Source organism: Hemisphaericaspora subhashii, assembly GCF_019202705.1.
Source record: "Hemisphaericaspora subhashii strain CBS 10753 chromosome Unknown scaffold88, whole genome shotgun sequence".
Classification (NCBI taxonomy): Eukaryota; Fungi; Ascomycota; class Pichiomycetes; order Serinales; family Debaryomycetaceae; genus Hemisphaericaspora; species Hemisphaericaspora subhashii.
In genome coordinates, this window is record NW_026057221.1 from 13,336 (window position 1) to 31,272 (window position 17,937).

General features: G+C 33.5%; 9 protein-coding genes across 9 annotated transcripts; 5 read left to right on the forward strand and 4 right to left on the reverse strand. All coding sequences in view use genetic code 12, as the record gives it.

Annotated features, from left to right (window-relative positions):
- Positions 1 to 339: 339 nt before the first annotated feature.
- Positions 340 to 3,799, forward strand: J8A68_001546 (pheromone-regulated protein; the record flags this gene model as incomplete). Its single annotated transcript, XM_049405209.1, has 2 exons — positions 340 to 378; positions 737 to 3,799. 2 exons carry the CDS (start codon positions 340 to 342, stop codon positions 3,797 to 3,799), a joined length of 3,102 nt encoding a protein of 1,033 aa, XP_049265140.1.
- A 371-nt stretch (positions 3,800 to 4,170) lies between these two features.
- On the forward strand, positions 4,171 to 4,899 carry J8A68_001547 (uncharacterized protein; the record flags this gene model as incomplete). Its single annotated transcript, XM_049405211.1, has 1 exon — positions 4,171 to 4,899. The coding sequence occupies one exon, from the start codon at positions 4,171 to 4,173 to the stop codon at positions 4,897 to 4,899; it is 729 nt and encodes a 242-aa protein (XP_049265141.1).
- A 912-nt stretch (positions 4,900 to 5,811) lies between these two features.
- CDC34 (SCF E2 ubiquitin-protein ligase catalytic subunit) lies at positions 5,812 to 6,537 on the reverse strand (the record flags this gene model as incomplete). The annotated part of the gene is made up of 1 exon (XM_049405212.1): positions 5,812 to 6,537. One exon carries the CDS (start codon positions 6,535 to 6,537, stop codon positions 5,812 to 5,814), a length of 726 nt encoding a protein of 241 aa, XP_049265142.1.
- Positions 6,538 to 8,007: 1,470 nt separating this feature from the next.
- On the forward strand, positions 8,008 to 8,862 carry J8A68_001549 (uncharacterized protein; the record flags this gene model as incomplete). The annotated part of the gene is made up of 1 exon (XM_049405213.1): positions 8,008 to 8,862. The coding sequence occupies one exon, from the start codon at positions 8,008 to 8,010 to the stop codon at positions 8,860 to 8,862; it is 855 nt and encodes a 284-aa protein (XP_049265143.1).
- A 349-nt stretch (positions 8,863 to 9,211) lies between these two features.
- NUC2 (Nuc2p) lies at positions 9,212 to 10,648 on the reverse strand (the record flags this gene model as incomplete). Its single annotated transcript, XM_049405214.1, has 1 exon — positions 9,212 to 10,648. One exon carries the CDS (start codon positions 10,646 to 10,648, stop codon positions 9,212 to 9,214), a length of 1,437 nt encoding a protein of 478 aa, XP_049265144.1.
- A 1,265-nt stretch (positions 10,649 to 11,913) lies between these two features.
- On the forward strand, positions 11,914 to 12,585 carry J8A68_001551 (uncharacterized protein; the record flags this gene model as incomplete). Its single annotated transcript, XM_049405215.1, has 1 exon — positions 11,914 to 12,585. The coding sequence occupies one exon, from the start codon at positions 11,914 to 11,916 to the stop codon at positions 12,583 to 12,585; it is 672 nt and encodes a 223-aa protein (XP_049265145.1).
- Positions 12,586 to 13,106: 521 nt separating this feature from the next.
- On the reverse strand, positions 13,107 to 13,781 carry PRX1 (thioredoxin peroxidase; the record flags this gene model as incomplete). The annotated part of the gene is made up of 1 exon (XM_049405216.1): positions 13,107 to 13,781. The coding sequence occupies one exon, from the start codon at positions 13,779 to 13,781 to the stop codon at positions 13,107 to 13,109; it is 675 nt and encodes a 224-aa protein (XP_049265146.1).
- A 519-nt stretch (positions 13,782 to 14,300) lies between these two features.
- On the reverse strand, positions 14,301 to 15,446 carry J8A68_001553 (palmitoyltransferase; the record flags this gene model as incomplete). Its single annotated transcript, XM_049405217.1, has 1 exon — positions 14,301 to 15,446. The coding sequence occupies one exon, from the start codon at positions 15,444 to 15,446 to the stop codon at positions 14,301 to 14,303; it is 1,146 nt and encodes a 381-aa protein (XP_049265147.1).
- Positions 15,447 to 15,844: 398 nt separating this feature from the next.
- PRE10 (proteasome core particle subunit alpha 7) lies at positions 15,845 to 16,754 on the forward strand (the record flags this gene model as incomplete). The annotated part of the gene is made up of 3 exons (XM_049405218.1): positions 15,845 to 15,847; positions 15,919 to 15,967; positions 16,051 to 16,754. The coding sequence occupies 3 exons, from the start codon at positions 15,845 to 15,847 to the stop codon at positions 16,752 to 16,754; spliced, it is 756 nt and encodes a 251-aa protein (XP_049265148.1).
- Positions 16,755 to 17,937: the final 1,183 nt, after the last annotated feature.

Sequence of the window (17,937 nt, forward strand, 5' to 3'; positions counted from 1 at the left end):
TAATCTTCCACAAAGTCTCCAATGCCCCCGCATCAGAGAGTTATCTCCCGAGGAAAATTGCGAATGTATAGTTACTAAACCATAAGAGGTAAACTTCTTACGTACGAGGACTAGACTGCTAATACTAGCAAGTTCCTAACCAATATAGAATCACTGTCCTGACCAAAATTTAATTCGTATTATATTCTAATTGCAAATTACCTTCTCTCCATCGAGAAGCTGCTTGGCGATTTGGGTTCTAGAACATAGAAGGAAATGTTCCACAAAAACGCGTCTTGGCGTAAATTAGTTTGGACATAAATCCGTGGGTCGTACTTCTAATTATAGCCAATCCATAAAATGAAGATGGGAAAACTAGTTAGATCTAGTGTCACCAGGGTATGATTGCTGTTAGCAATAGTAAAATACTCTCTGAAACACTTACCCTAATGATTTCTATTGTGTTATGTGATTGTGTTACAACTGAAGTGAAGTAAATTGAAGTGAGATGATGTAATCTTGTGACAGTTTTACGTATTTTTCATTTAGTCTTTCTTTTTTTCTTGTCTTATAAAATATTTAAAATCTGTCTGTCTGATTTAACATCTCATGAGATTTTTCATTTCTATTTATAACATTAAACTTCACTACAAGAAATTTATAATTTTATATATTTAACTTTTTTTTCACATTTTTACAACTTCCACGCTAAAGGAGAGAATCGAGAGTAGATTACACAGACATAGTGTTATTATAGAGTAAACAAAGAGTAATCATGTCTACTGGACAACCTTACAACTATTCCAGTGATTCAGATACTGAATCTCCATTTAGAGATCAACTGAATCATACTTCAAATATTCAACTCCCACAAATAAACTTAAACCAAATCCGGAAACAGAATCTTCGAAAGGACACCACATCACCCAAACAAAATCTAGCCAAAGCTACACAAAACCTCGCAAAAGCCACCAAGATAAAGAAACCCAAGAACAAGAAACGATATCCTGATTCATACAACCCCCAAAACCCCAAAGAAGCCATTTCCGGACCTGATACTACATATTCAACAAGCAGCGGCTCAGAAGAAGAAGAGGGAGAGGATGATGATGAGGCAGCAAAGTTGGCACAATTTAGATTTGGAGCTATTCACTCAGACCCAACAATCGCAAGACACCACCAAGATAACGAAGACTACCATGATAACCTAGAACCAAATCACTTATCGATCCCTCCTCGGGAAATTTATTCAAGTTCATCAGATGAAGAAGGGTCGATACCGCCGAGAGAGGATATAGATATAACGGATCAAGCAGGTCGGAGATCAAGACAAAGTTCAATCCGGTCCAAATCATCACTTTCCAACTCCCAACCAAAAAGAAAAATGAGTAAAACTGGTACAAATAGTAATAATAATAAAGGAATCAAAGGAATATTACGAAAAATGTCATTAGCAGATCGGGGTGATCCATTTGCGAATGAGTCATCATTTGAGCACCCGCATCAGGATCTATCAAGAAGTGACACATTTATTGCCAGGATGTTAAACTTTGGCGGTCCAAGTGGGGGTCTAAGTGGAGGTGGATTAGTCCCTGGTGCATCAAGAGTGAGTCGAAACCAGAATCCAATTCAAGATGAAGAAAGAAGAGTGGGGTTTTCGAATGTTGAAGATGATAGGGATGGGATTGAATTGAGGCAATTAAATTTTGAAGAATTGAATGAAGAAGCAAGACAATTGATTTCTCAACATGTGCATGAAGCAAAAGATCGCTATCAACATAGTGAATCAGAACAACCCCAGGGACCATTCCGAACCGATTCAAGAGCAAGATTGACGGAAAATCAAATGGGATTAGACGATATTCGAGAAGAAGGAAGTAGTAGTAGTTCGAGTGAAACAGTTACAAATAATTTACAACGACAAAAATCAATCCATCATAACTCAGATGATGGATTCTATGCCCCAAATCCTGAACTATTCTTACGTGATGAAAATCAAGATGATGGACATAATGATTATCTCCAAGATTTGGATGGAGAATATATTAATCGTCCCCAACAGGTTCATGCAGGAGTTTTATCCTCATTGTTAAGATTATATCAGAATCCTCAGGCCAATAAATCATCGGTATCGACATTGACGAAACAAAGTACTTATGATGATAGTGGGAGTGAATATTATTATGATTCTTCAAAGGGAACCCTGACTTTGGATATTTTGAAACAGGGTGGAGCAAAGATGAATCCCAAGAATATCTTCAACAAGAATGGCAAGAAAGGACATTCTTCTTCAACATCTAAGGATTTCTCATCATCTGAAAACGAATATGACGAACCTCATGATGATGATGATAACGATGAAAAGGAAGATTTCCATCTTCCTTCTTTCCAAAATGCTAAACCCAAAAAAGCACCCAAAATGAAATCTTCAGCTGAACCAACCAATAAATTCAAATTCAAACAAAATAAACGAAAAGAAGAAAGATTAAAAATCACGGTCCATATTGCCGATATATTACAACGACAACGATTTATCATGAAGATGTGTCGGGCATTAATGTTGTTTGGTGCCCCCACCCATAGATTGGAAGAATATATGATTATGACTAGTCGAGTGCTTGAAATTGATGGACAATTTATCTATTTCCCGGGATGTATGTTGGTTTCATTCGGTGATGCCGCCACCAGAACCTCAGAAGTTCATTTGATTAGATGTACTCAAGGGTTAAATCTTTCTAAATTAAATGAAACTCATCGTGTATATAAAGCCGTGATTCATGATTTGATTGGGGTTGAAAATGCAACGAAGAAATTAGATGATTTATTAGCCAAAAAGGACATATATCCCCCTTGGTTATGTGTGTTATTTTACGGATTGGGTTCTATCGCAGTCACCCCATTTGCATTCGAAGGTGGATGGATTGATGTACCTATATGTTTCGCGGTGGGACTTTGTGTCGGATTTCTTCAATTTTATGTGTCATCGATGTCGCACTTGTATTCGTCAGTATTTGAAGTCTCCGCCGCTATTGTTGTTTCATTTATAGCTAGAGGAATAGCATCAATTAATCTGGGTGATACATTTTGTTTTTCAGCCATTGTTCAAGGATCTTTGGCATTGATTTTACCAGGATATATTATCTTATGTGGGTCTTTGGAATTACAATCACGGAATATTGTTGCCGGATCAGTTCGAATGTTTTATGCGATTATATATTCACTTTTCCTCGGGTTTGGTATCACTCTAGGGGCAGCATTATATGGATGGGTTGATAAAAATGCCGTCCTGGACAATTCATGTCGACCTGGTCATGCTATGGATCCAAAATTTAGAATCTTGTTCGTGCCAATGTTTGCCCTCTGTTTAGGATTAATTAATCAAGCTCATTGGAAACAAACTCCAATAATGATTATTATTGCCAGTGCTGGTTATGTTGCGACATATTTCGCCGGATTACATTTCTCACAAGTAACTGAATTTACTGCTTGTATTGGGGCATTTATAGTTGGAATTTTAGGGAATTTGTACTCTAGGATCGGGAAGGGGATGGCGGTATCGGCGATGTTACCGGCTATTTTCGTGCAAGTTCCAGGGGGACTTGCATCTAAGAGTACATTGATTTCGGGTTTAGCTACAGCTGATCGGATTACCAATAAGAATGGAACGACAACGACTGGTAGTACCACGGATAGTGCTACCTCTTTAAGTTTTGGTGCTGCTATGGTTGAAGTTGCTATTGGGATTAGTGTTGGGTTGTTTGCGGCTGCTTTGGTTGTTTATCCTTTTGGAAAGAGAAGAACAGGATTGTTTTCATTGTAGAGAGTGGATGGTTGTTTTTTTGCAACCAAAATTTGACGGACCATTTTGCATTAAATTTTTGATAGAAATTTTAGATTAATTTATAGAAATATGATTTTTATAGAAGAATCTAGAATACTAAGGATAGTTTATATAATACTGCTTATTATAAAATTCATTGGATTACACGATATGACCCATTGAAGCCTATGGGTAAGAAGGGTTTACAGGTAGATGTGTAAAATTGATCTTTGTACACTACCTCTGATTTCACCTCTCTCCATAATAAAAAAACCCTAAACATCAATTAGCAACAGAAAAAGAGACGATTCCGATTATAATAGTGTGTCTTATATTAGTATACCAAACCATTAATACCACTGTTTAACCAAATGCTTCAACAAAAATCAATATCCAAACTCCTTTCAAAAGGACTCACACCAATCACAATCCCATTCCAACCACAATCACAACATCAAATCCAGCAATCACTAACAACACCACCACAAGCAACATCCACCACATCATCATCACCAGCACACACAACTGCCAATGCTCTGCTACTATCTACCTCTTCCCCCCAGAAGCAGCAACAAAAGCAACAATCACCAACCTTACAAGTTAGTCCAATTTCGATCTCACTTTTATCAACCCAAGGAATCCCGTTAATCACCGTTTCGAATCGAAATGAATTAAGTCATGATAGTTTGAGGATATATAGTTTATTGGCCTATAATTCATTAGAAACAACAACAGCAGCAACACATGGAGGAGGAGGGGATAATTGGAATATAGTTGATTTTGAGGGGATTAAATGTATAATTGCCAAATTATATCCGGGGAGAGGTACACATCCGCTTATGCCAGAAGTTAGTGGTGGAGATGATGAAGGGATTGAAATCATACCTGGTATGACAAAGGGTGAGGATGGCGGTAGCAGAGATGTTGAGAATAAGAGACAAATTCTGCAACAACAAAAACTGCAACAACAACAGAGGAAGAAAACTATGTGTGTTGTTTTGTTTTATGATGCATATATGAGTGATGCTGTTGCTAAATTGAAGTTGGATGGGATTGTTGATGCATTGAATGATGGATTGATTGGATATAATAAAGTTTGATAGGTTGATGATGATGATTTTATATAGATGTAGTTAGAGATAGATTTTGTATTTTTGCAACACATACATATAGTTTGGTTGTCAAAAGAGATTCAATAGTTTTTACATTATCAATAAATTACAATTAAGTTACAGTTTATTATAATAGATTTATTAATTTATTTATAAGAAGAGAAGTTAAGTTAGAATTAAGTAATATAAATTAATATGTAATAATATAAAAAGTATGCAAAAGAAGATGAGAAAAGTAAAAGAAGAATTTTTTATCACTCCAATTCAGATATAAAGGATAATTTTATATAAAACAAACAACAATCTGTATAAATTCACTTTTTTTTTGTCAAATAAGGTGTAGATGTATGGATGTATGTATAATGTAAATAAGAAAGCCCAAACAATGTGTAGTAGTATGTAATAATATCATAATCCTCTATTCTTTACGTTTATTCCATTCAACATGTATCATCATCATTATTATCGTTATAAAATAAATAATATAACCAACATAAATTCATCATCATCATAAAAAATGGTTGACTAAAAAAAAACACATAATAAAAGACCCTCTCCACTACCAAGGTAATAATAATAATAATAATTAACAATAAGGATTAAATTTGAACTAAAATAAACACAGTCAACAAAAAAACAAAAAGATAAAAATGATGATAATGGGAATGAATGGAATGAATGGGGACGTGTACTTTGAATTAGGCAATAGGGATTAGATATTTATTAAAAAGGGGTGGAATCATTATGAGTTAAAACCAATTTATACGTCGACCAAACTTTATAGGATTTACAAGGGAATTTGTAGATAGATTTGTTAAATGAAATTATCAGTTCTCTTAAAGAGAGTGATCAAATAAGTTAATCTAAGTAGGAAAAAGGGACAGGGAAAACTCTTGGATGTTATTTCCCACCCATGTCAACATCTTCGTCATCTTCTTCTTCTTCATCGTCATCATCATGATCTTCCATATCATCCATTAAGCTTTCTTCATCAAAGCTTTCTTCATCTTCACTTTCATACCAAAAATCTTCATCTACAGGTTCTTCAATTACTTCTCTATTTTTAGCATGATGATTACCATAAGCACTATGTTCAGAATCTGGCATAATGAAATCTTCAGGAATATCAGCTTTTGATCTTTCAACTTCTTTTAATACTTTTTTATTATATTCTTCCGGATTCTTTCTAAATTCAACTGATGCATCAATATTAGCAGGACTTGAAACATTTGGATCTTCTAAAAGGGAAATAATTGAAATAAGAACACTTTCAACTGTTTGTGCTGGTGTCCAAGTTTCACTATCTGGTTCATCACTTGTTGGATCTCCTCCTTGATGTAAAATAGAAATACATAATCTACCATCTCGATAAATATTTGGATGATATATTGCTGGAGTAAATCTAAAAGTTGGTGGTGAGAATGGGAAATCACTAGGGAATCTCATTTGTCCTTTAAAATAACCTCCATGATAAATTGAATCTGGATTTAAAACCATTATTCCAATATTCCATAAAAAGATATTATCATCATCTAATTCAATATGGAAAGATGGAATACCCTTTTTAGGATCAGTTAAATCTTTGAATTGTCGTTGTAAGATGGCTGCTGCTGATTTAGAACTCATATTATTGTGTGTGTGTCTGTGTGTGTGTGGAACTAAAGTTGAGTGATGACAAATATATGCTATGTTTGAGAAACAAAGGGTATAAAAGGAAATGCAAATAAAAAAATGACGAAATATGAAGTAAATACTAATATGGATGGAGTGTGTGTTTGGTTACTTAAGGGTAGTGTGGTATTAATACTTTTAAGTTGGATAGTTTAGTTTTATTGTAGTAGTTGTAGTAGGTGTTTGTAAAAAAAAAAAATGGGAAGAAGACGTGAATGAATGATTATTGAGGGTTGTTAAGGAGAGAGAGAGTGAGAAAGTGTGAGTATTTATTAATGTGGTGTGTGTAAAAACGTCAAAAAAAATGTAAATCCTTTTTTTTCTTTTACAAAAAAGGTTTTTTTTAGTCCACAAGAAAAAAAAAAAAGAAATTCAAGGAATTCAAAAGCTCTATTGAAGAATGGATGCTCTAATGACTACCGCTATCATCTTCAACTTCCGTTCAACCCAGCAAACAAGCCCAGAGTTTTTATCTCATCAGTTGTAGTTTATGTCGATGATATGAGACCAGCTACCTCTTATGCATTGGTTCAAGGGTGCAACCTACTTAGTTAATCTCACACTGCACTGCGCTAAAAGGTAACCATCGACGCGCGTAACCATCGCCCAACAAAAAGGGTGACTATCTTTTTTTTTCTATAGGAAGAGAGCCATTGTGTGGATGGGGGGTGGTTCCCGCCAAGGTCATATAAATTTTTGAAATTTTCAACAAGGGGTTTGTATATAAGAAGTTAAAACCATCACTCTTGAAAGCTGGGATTTCAGAAAACCAGATAAGACTGACCTTGTCTTAGTTGATATTGTAAAGAACAAAAGGCGTCAAAAAACGGGCTTTATTCACACTTTTACTCGCCTTACCTTCGTGTTTTCCGAGTACGGGGATGCAACATTTTACTATTTTATTTATACAATAGGTTTAAAACTATGGCGAATATTACTCTGTTTTCACTTACACCTCCACCACAGTTATAAAGCATACATACTCTAATACAAAAATGTGATAAAAAAGAATAGGATCTAAAAAAAGCCTCAACTATATTACCAAAATATTTGGCTGCAAAAACCATTAGAAAAAGCAATGCTGGCAAAGTACACATTCTTCAAATCATTTGATTGGAAAGTTCATAAAGCCTTCATGTAATCTTGACAACCTATTGTCAATGACACATTTATAATTGCTGCAAAAATTCCATTTCTCTAACATCATCAACAAAAAAAGAAATTGCATAAATTGTTTCCCTATCGGTTATTATTGTTTGAATTATTTTTTTACCCGATTTTTTCCACATCACATCAATTTCCTACGTTACTACGCACTCGCTTCCCCAATCAAAGAAGAAAAAAATCAGATAGCAATTCTTTAAATACGTAGTGTGATCACCTTCATTCAATCTTCCTATAAGCACTACACACAAACCAAAAACTATGTTTCCGAATATAATACGGCATTATAGTACAGCTGCAGCAACATTAAACCATTATCAACTCTTAGATATCCCCCTCAATGCATCTATCAAAGATATAAAAATGCAATTCAAGAAACTTTCCAAAAAATATCATCCTGATTTAAATCAACATTTATCCAAGGAAGATAAAGAAATAAATAATGCAAAATTTGTGAAAATGGTAGATGCATATGATACTTTAAAAGACGCCAAAAAGAAACGACAATATGATATGACCCTAAAATCTCAGGGACTGTTTTATGGTGGACAACAACTGGCATATAGAAGGCTGGGGGAATTTAATAATAAATATTATGGGGAAGCGAAATATTATTCTCGATCTGGTAGCAGTCATCATTATACTGCACTGGGATATAACACCAGAAGACATCGGGTTTATTTTAATGGAAATCTGGCCGGAGCATCATCATCATCATCGGGGGATACGAATTTTGAAGGACAACATCGAGATTATGGAAATCGATATTCAGTTCCACATTTCGATTATCAAGAACATTTGAATAGAAATCTTAAATTTGAACAATTACAACTTGAAAAACAATTAGATCAAGCTAGTAAAGATAGAATTTTACTGGAATTGAAGAATAGTTCTGCGTCGGAAGAAGTTAAGATAAAGTATTTATCAAGACATGTGAATTCTCAACGGAGAGCAATATCAGGGGGACAGAATAATCATACTAGCAGTAGTGGAGGGAGTCTGTATCAACAACATATGTATCAGGCCCATGATGATTCAGGAAGTATGATTAGGAATATAGTGATTGCAGGAGGAGCTTTAAGTTCGATATATATATTGTTTAATTTGTTTAGTTAAACAGGTCTGGGGAGTTATGAAAAAAGTTTATAGAGTAATATTTATATGGTATAATAATAAAAGATCGTCATAGAACTATAATCAAGCCAAAATGATAAATAGTAATAATTTATTTTATATATAAAACTAAACTAAGCTCTGTAAACTAAAAATCAGACAATTGTGAAAATAATACTTAAAAGTCAATAAAAAACATAAATAAAAAATGAAACCAAAGAGGAATTACTCTGTTCGTTATGGATGTGTATTTATATGCAAATTGGTAATGGTAGTGATGATGATGGGGGTGATGGGAATACTTTATGTGTTATACAAGGGGGGGGGGAAATAAATAAAAATCAATAGGGGACTAACGATCAACTTCACCAAAGACCAAATCCATAGTACCAATAATAGCAACAGCATCAGCTAATAAATTACCTCTAGAAATATGATCAAATGCACCTAAATGAGCAAAACCTGGAGCTCTAATCTTACATCTATAAGGTCTTTCAGTACCATCAGAAACAACATAAACGGCCATTTCACCCTTTGGAGCTTCAATAGCAGTATAAGTTTCCCCCTGAGGTACGGCATAACCTTTACTGAATAATAAGAAATGATGAATTAAAGCTTCCATATCTTCCTTCATTAATTGTCTTGATGGAGGAGAAATCTTAAAATCTTCAACTTTAACTGGACCTTCAGGAATATCATTAATACATTGATGAATAATTCTTAATGATTGTCTAAATTCAACCATTCTAATTAAATAACGATCATAACAATCACCATTCAATCCCACTGCAACATCGAAATCAACTAAATCATAAGCATCATAAGGTTGAGATTTACGAATATCAAATGGAACACCGGAACCTCTTAACATAACTCCAGAAAGAGAATAATTTAATGCATCTTCAGCAGAAACAATCCCAACATCAATAGTTCTATCTTTCCAAACACGATTATCAGTACATAATTCTTCAACTTCATCAATTCTATCCCCAAATTGAGTTGCCCACATATAAATATCATCTAATAACCCAGCAGGTAAATCTTGAGATACACCACCCGGTCTAACATAAGCAGCATGTAATCTTGCTCCTGAAACACGTTCATAAAATTCCATTAATTTTTCACGTTCTTCAAACCCCCAAAGGAATGGAGTTAATCCACCAACATCCATAATATGAGTTAAAACTGACATACAATGATTTAAAACTCTGGTAATTTCTCCAAATAAAGTACGAATATATTTTGCTCTAATTGGAATTTCAACATTTAATAATTTTTCAACTGCTAAAGCAAATACTTGTTCATTAGTCATCATAGAAACATAATCCAATCTATCAAAATATGGTAATGCTTGCATATAAGTTTTTGATTCAATTAATTTTTCAGTTCCTCTATGTAATAAACCAACATGAGGATCAGATCTAACTAATTCTTCACCATGTAATTCTAAAATCAATCTCAAAACACCATGAGCAGCAGGATGTTGAGGTCCAAAATTTATAGTAAAATGACGAATTTTAGTATTTTGTTTTGCAACTTTAGTTGGATCATCATCATTACGATAAATCATATCAACTTCATCAAAAACTTCAGTAAAAAAATGTTTGGTGGTAAAATCAGAATATCTTTGAGGTTGACGACCCAAAGCATTACGTTTATCTTTTGGAACATATGGTGCTGGTGGAATATCATTGGCATTTCTTAATTGGGGAAATGTAGTAAATGATTTTATGAATTGGCTGGTGGTGGTTGGTTTAATAGCACGACTTATTCTTGTAGCTCTCAACATTGTGTGGTGGTTTGATTATGCAATATGAAGGGAGATTGATGGGTTGTTGTTTGAATAAATAAAAATATATAAATCAATATATATGTATAAGGTAGTGGACGTGCTAAATGAGTCTGATTATAAGTAATGAAGTTAAATTGAAACCGTCCCTTTCCTTGTAAGTTCTTTAATGTCCTTTTTTTTTCAAAACTCTCAATTAAACTTCTTCACTCTATTGGAGATTTTTTTTTTGTATGGGTTTAAAGGTGTGTACTGTATGAAATATTTTTTCTAGTGAGTGATTGATGTTTTGTTACTTAATTAGAAAATGAAATTGTTTTATTGGCTATGTTTTTTACAACCTACAATAAGTACTGTATATAATTATTTTATGTCACATGACCTTAATCACATGACTATTTTGTAATTAACACTACCTACTTTCAAAAATCCCAAATTTCTTTCTCATCCAAGAAAAAAAAAATAAAGAAAGGAAATTGGATTCCGAGGAAATTCGATTACATAATCAGAGAAAATGCTGGTTTTGGTTATATACAGGACCCTCTGATAATGCTCCTATTTCGCTTTTTTTTGGCGGCCCCTCTCTGTAGTTCGCTATCTGGCTAATTTTGTCCTACAAAAAATTAGTAAGGTAGAAACAACTACCGGGTTTCTTCGTAATATAAAGCATATCAAACATTATAGAGTGAAGATTTTACATTGGTACCTCTAGTAAGTCTCTTGCAAAGTGTCGTTCGCACTCTCGTAAATAACGTGACAGGACTGTCATTCAAAGAGAACGAGTTGCATAAAAATGAGATGTAGGTGAGGCGGTGCTTTGGGGCAAGTAAATTAGGATTACAAGTAGACGAATCTGTAGAAATGGAAAGTTAGGAAGAGTAAGAATTTATTTATTACCAAGCCAATGCAAGAGCTACATACATACAGGAAGAAGAATTGTTTTATGTAACAATCTATTTACGTAAAAAGTTTACTTGTTATAAATTCCCATTAAAATCCCGCCCGCGTTTTTATTTTTCAATGGCTGCATTTTTCTTTTTCTTCTTTTATCTTTGGAAGAATTTTTTTTTTTCAATTCTTTTTTTCTTTTTCTTTCACTTTCTTTTTTGCAAGTAGGAAGGGTTGCAACTTAACTTATTAAAGGATATTTGCCAATAGCAGCTTACAATCACATATACAATATATATACCACAGACTAATACATAGCATAGCAGTCAGTCATAAGATATTCACAAACAAATAATAATTTTTTTTACATGTCAATAATGGAATTTACCCCAAAGAGAAAGCGAGATGAATTTGAACCAGATTGCAAAAAGATTAAAAATTTTATTGATGAAACAACAAGAGAAGAATTAACAGATTCAAATGAATGGCCACAATATTCCCATCCCGATGGAGGAATAGTGAAAATAACCCCTTGGGGTTCATTAAGACAATTTCAAGATCCAATAACTGGAGAAACAATGACAAAATTTGAAGATATGTCATTTTCAGATTATACTTTTCAAAATAATAATAAAATTGATGATATTTATAATAATGTAAATCAACAAACAACTCCAAGTATGCCATCAACTCCACAATCATTATATCAATCACAGCCAACAGCAAAGCAGCAGACGCGTCCTTATGCAAGTCATAATATGCCTCGCGATGATGTCAAGACTCCAAATAGAAGATTTAGTCCTGATTGTGAAGCTGAAAGTTATGTAAGAGATGGATATCAAGGGATTACTCCACCACCTCCATCAGTTGAACAACGTCATTATTCTCATATGCAACAACCACAACCTCAACGAGGAACTCCTAGTCATGAATTCCAACAAGAACATGAGAATTATTTTGGGATGAATGAAACTTCAGGAGAAGAATTTGACTGTAGTGGTATTGATTATTCACCAGAGTTTGATGATGATGATGATGAAATGATGTAAGAAAAAAAACAATAGAGTGGTTTTATAAGGTTTCATAAAAAGGGGGTATATTTACTGTACTATTATGTTTGCTTTTGAAAAGCTTGGTGGTGTACACTAAAAAAAGATGTAAAATTTGTATGTATGTGAATTGTATAATAGAAATAATTTGTATATTAGTTAAAAGAGTCAGAGTCATGCTCATAAAATGTAGAAGAGAGATAAAAATTTTTGTTAGCGCGTTTCATGTTGTAGATAGTGCCCTTCTCTGAATTTTGCGTGTATGTTGCAATTGACTATATTACACGTGAATTACAGAATATGCTGCCGTATCAAAAGGTTACATATGAAATTAACTTGCAATTTTAATTAAAGCTTGCATAAAAGTCAAATCAACCCTTTTTACAACGTTATTTATCTCACAAAAAAGATTTCATTGAAAAACTTTAAAACTTTAAAACCTTACTTACTTTTGAAAAATTTATCTTATATCATTTCACACTATGTAATTAAATAACTACAAAACATCTTTTTATAATACTCTACTTTTGTTCATTAATATCCAATGGGGTTAATCTCAAGTATGGTTTAATGATTCTGAATTTAGGGAATAAAGTTTTAGCTTCTTCATTAGAAACAGTTGGATGAACAATAACATCATCTCCAGGAACCCAATTAATTGGCGTAGTAACTCTATATCTATCACCAGTTTGTAAAGAATCAATAACTCTCAAGACCTCAGCAGTGTTTCTACCAGTAGAAGCAGGATAAGCTAAAATCAATCTAATTTTTTTAGATGGATCAATGACAAAAACAGATCTAATAGTAAATTGTACCCCCTTATCATCAACATTAGTAGCATCTTGATAATCAATCATATCATATAAATGAGCAACTTTTCTTTCTGGATCAGCAATAATTGGGAATGATAATTTAGAACCAGTAACTTCATCAATATCTTTAATCCAAGCTTGATGAGAATCAGCATTATTAGCAGAAAGACCAATTAATTTAACATTACGTTTAGCAAATTCTGGTTCTAATTTAGCAAATGCCCCTAATTCAGTAGTACATACTGGAGTGAAATCATCTGGATGAGAGAAAAGAACAGCCCAAGAATCACCAAGGTATTCATGGAATGAAATTGGACCATTGGAAGTATCGGCTTGGAAATCTGGAGCAACAGAACCTAATCTTAAAGTTTGATGTGGAGACATTATTTACTTAGTTAGTTATCTATTAAGGTTGATGTGAAAAGAAGAAGAAGAAGAAAGAAAGAAGAGAAAAGGAAAAGAAAGAAAAAGTAGGAAAATTGTGGAAAATTTAAATGGATCCGATTGTGTATTTATTTATCTATAAATTTGTTGACCAATCTCTCGTCGTATTTGCCCTCAATGCATAAATGGCATCAGATTGAAGTATAATTAGTTAATTTAATATTACACAAGAATTAAAAAAATTAAAATAATGAAAAATTTAAATCAATCACCAAAATTCACGTGACATGAGGTGTATATGCAGTACCCCACTATTTGGTTAACTTTACAACGTTTATTATTTTAATCGACCACACTTTTAAGATTCTATACATTTTATAATATTTCACATCACCAAGTCAAACACATTGTTATACTTGAAACAATGGAAATGTTCACATGTAGGTCCGGCTAAGAGCCATAATTTTTTAACATTTCTTTTTCTATTATCTCTCCTATCTGGTTGACTCACTCCAAACATTACTCCGAAGTTCTTATCAATAATTCTTCATTCTCACTATCTTCAGCCTCCAAATCAACTCCAAAATCATCCAAAGTCTCCCCTAAATCATTCATCCATTCATTCCGTCTCATAGTCGACCTTGGATCAAGATATTTCTTCAATCCAGGAATATCATGACGATATCTTTCTAGTAATTCTTCATCAGATATAGGTTGATTCCTGATTGTGATTTCTTGATGTCCACCATCTGGAGGCCAAGGTAGGTTTAATTGATCATCTTCTATATATTCTTGAGATTTTTCAGGGTGGACTCCATTTGAGTTGGGTCCTGCCAAAGGTAATAGCCACATCCAAGGATATCCGAAGGATTGGATGGTGTTTCTCCATATTCCGAGATCATAAGGGAAGATTAGGTCGTCGATTGTGAAATTTTGGGGGACTATGACTGATGAGGATAATTCTTGGGAGTCTCTGTCTTCGTCCTGTTGTGGTTGAAGATGTTCTTCTTCTTCCTCTTCTTCTGGTAGATCTCGTACTCTTGTGGTTGTCCAAGTTGAAAGTTTTGGTAATTCTTTCCCATGTAATTTAAAATAATTATGTCTAATTTGACTCCATAATCTCTCAGTATAAAATTGTGATTCAATTCTTTCCCATTCCCAAACTTCAATTTGGGTCATCCCTCTAAATACTGTATTTATAATACATCTAATAAATAAAATCACCAATGAAGCAAATACTAAAAAATCAATTGGAGTTAAAAATATAACAGCAACCATTTCCCGCTTACTAATTAAATAAATAGGTAAATCTGATTCTTCATAATATTGAAAAATTCGTTTACATAATTGAATAAATAAATATCCACACGTAAATATAACCCAAATCAAAAACCTTAAAAAATGAGGTAAATTCCCATGTCCAACACAATTCATCGTCCATGGACAATGATGATCCATTTGTAATACACATTGATTACATGTCTTACAATGATGAGTTCTTGGTGGTTTGAAATTCTGGCATTTTTTACAATATCGTCTCCATTGAGGAACTAAACCAACTATAAACCCACCACCATTAGGACCTAATTGTTTATAACGGAGTATATATGAGATCCAGACCATAGATAAGTAGATTTGGAATGTTATTTGTTCGTTAGTGGACATGTAATATTGAAGTATGAAATAATGGGAACCATATCCTAATGTACTGATAAGTATACAAGGGATCTACAATGTGTTAGTATGACTTTTTTTTTGTATGTAGATGATATGATAAGAATTGATGTATGATTATGAGGGTGATACCCGGTAAACTTAACATATCGCATTCGGGTTGGGGTCTTACACTAATCAAGCTATGTCATGGCATTGCATTTTCGTTCGCGTTTGTAAGGAGACACTTAAGATATTCATCAGAGTGAGGAACGAAAAAAAGATTTGCCATTCTCCAGTGGCAATATTTCTAAGAAAACTGAAATTTTTGTTCAATTGGAAATCTTTAATCTTTCATCTTCATTTACTAAAAACAATTAACTTTAAAGGAAATAGACAATTAAACAGAAATGGTATGTTCCCATACGAGGAGAAGATAACTGAATCAATTGAATCAAACTTATACTAACTATAACAATTCTAGACATCCATTGGTACAGGTTACGATTTATCAAATAGTGTTTTTTCACCAGGTATGTATTAAGTATATTTACAATCGTCTCTCTGTGTCAGTTTATGATTGTTCGTAGATATCTACCTTCTTTGAAGGTTCAAGAATATGCCATGAAAGCAGTTGAGAATGGAGGAACATCAATTGGTATTAAATGTAAAGATGGAATTGTATTAGCGGTTGAAAAAATCATAAATTCAAAATTATTAGTCCCCGGTAAAAATAAAAGAATTCAAACTATAGACAGACACATTGGAGTTGTTTATTCTGGTCTTTTACCCGATGGTCGTCATTTCGTTAATCGTGGACGTGATGAAGCACAATCGTTTAAATCTATATATAAAACCCCAATTTCAGTGCCTCATTTAATGGATAGATTAGGTATATATGTCCAAAATTATACATGTTATAATTCAGTTAGACCATTTGGGGTTGTTTCTATTGTTGGTGGTGTTGATGATAATGGTCCACATTTATATATGATTGAACCAAGTGGAAGTTGTTGGGGTTATACTGGTGCTGCAACTGGTAAAGGTAGACAAACTGCTAAATCAGAATTAGAAAAATTGGATTTTGAAGACTTATCAATTAAAGATGCAGTTAAGATTGCTGCGAAGATTATTCATTTGGCTCATGAAGATAATAAAGATAAAGATTATGAATTGGAGATTTCTTGGTGTTCGAAAGAATTTACTGATGGAAAACATCAATTTATTCCTGATGATTTATTAGAAGAAGCTAAGAAGTATGCTGAAGAAGATGAAGAAGAGGAAGAAGAAGAAGAAGAAGATGAAGAGATGCAATCATAGATAGATTTATAGCGAGAAAAAGAGATAGTTTAATAGATCTATGAATATAAAATAACGTAACGTAATAACGTAACATCATTGTGAGGAGAAGATCCATTGCACAATATTGGAGTACGTATAACCAGTTTCTAACAGGAGAAAAGAGTCGCCCTCGAACGCCAGTTCTTCTTGCTCTCTTATATTAACTGGAAAAGCACAAGGACTTTCAAGTAGAAAAACCAATAAGTCTGGACTTACAGTTGTAGCATTGCCTGGATCTGAGAGAACGTGAATATTGCAAGCACTTACATGTATACAAGCATCTCTACTGTGTTCTACACCAGTTAAACTGTTTAATTTTTTCAACGCGTAAATCCCGTCACTATGAACCTTCCCCTTCTCCATCAAAATGAATAACCAGGAGAATGTAAGGGTTGGAGGGTAGGCTTTTTAATATACATTTATTATATGTTAAGTAGTGACTTACACAGTTACTAAATCAGTAATAAATAATAAATGTATATTAAAAAGTGTTGAGATCCAAATCTAAGCGCTACAAAGACCTTGGTCAGTTGCAGGATAGGTGATGCATATACTTAGGTTGCTGCTCATCATTTGGAAAACTAATACCTCATAGTAGACTTTTAGGGGAGTGATCTGAAATGCATCTAGCACGTTAGTGGTATATGCAGTCTCTGTGTTACCGGAGAGATTAAAACATTTAACTTGCTGACGAATGGACAGTCTTATGACACCTGACTCTCCATTGAGATCTTCACGACCTACAGCAATGTGTTCTAAAAATAAATCCTCGGGGTTGATCCGTGCGGCTACAATGAAATAATTTGGCAGCCAATCGATAATAAATCAAGTAGCATTGCAAACTGTTAAATTTGCCTCACTGTAGAAAGTAACCCACTCACACTTCCCATACATCATCATCATTTGGGAAGCCACTAAGAGAATGATTAAACTTTAAACTTCCAATCTGTAACATCCAACAAGTGACATCTGAACACTCACTGTTGATAGTATGCAGGAAATTACATTCTATTTTTCTTCGCTGTGTCAAAACAAACAAGAAGAAAGGGAGGAAGACTATGAAAAAATGCTCAGCTTTTTCTTCTCTCCCCTTGTTTATTATTTCATTGTATTTTCATTGTATTTCTACACACACACCACCCCATCTCAATTTTTTTCTATT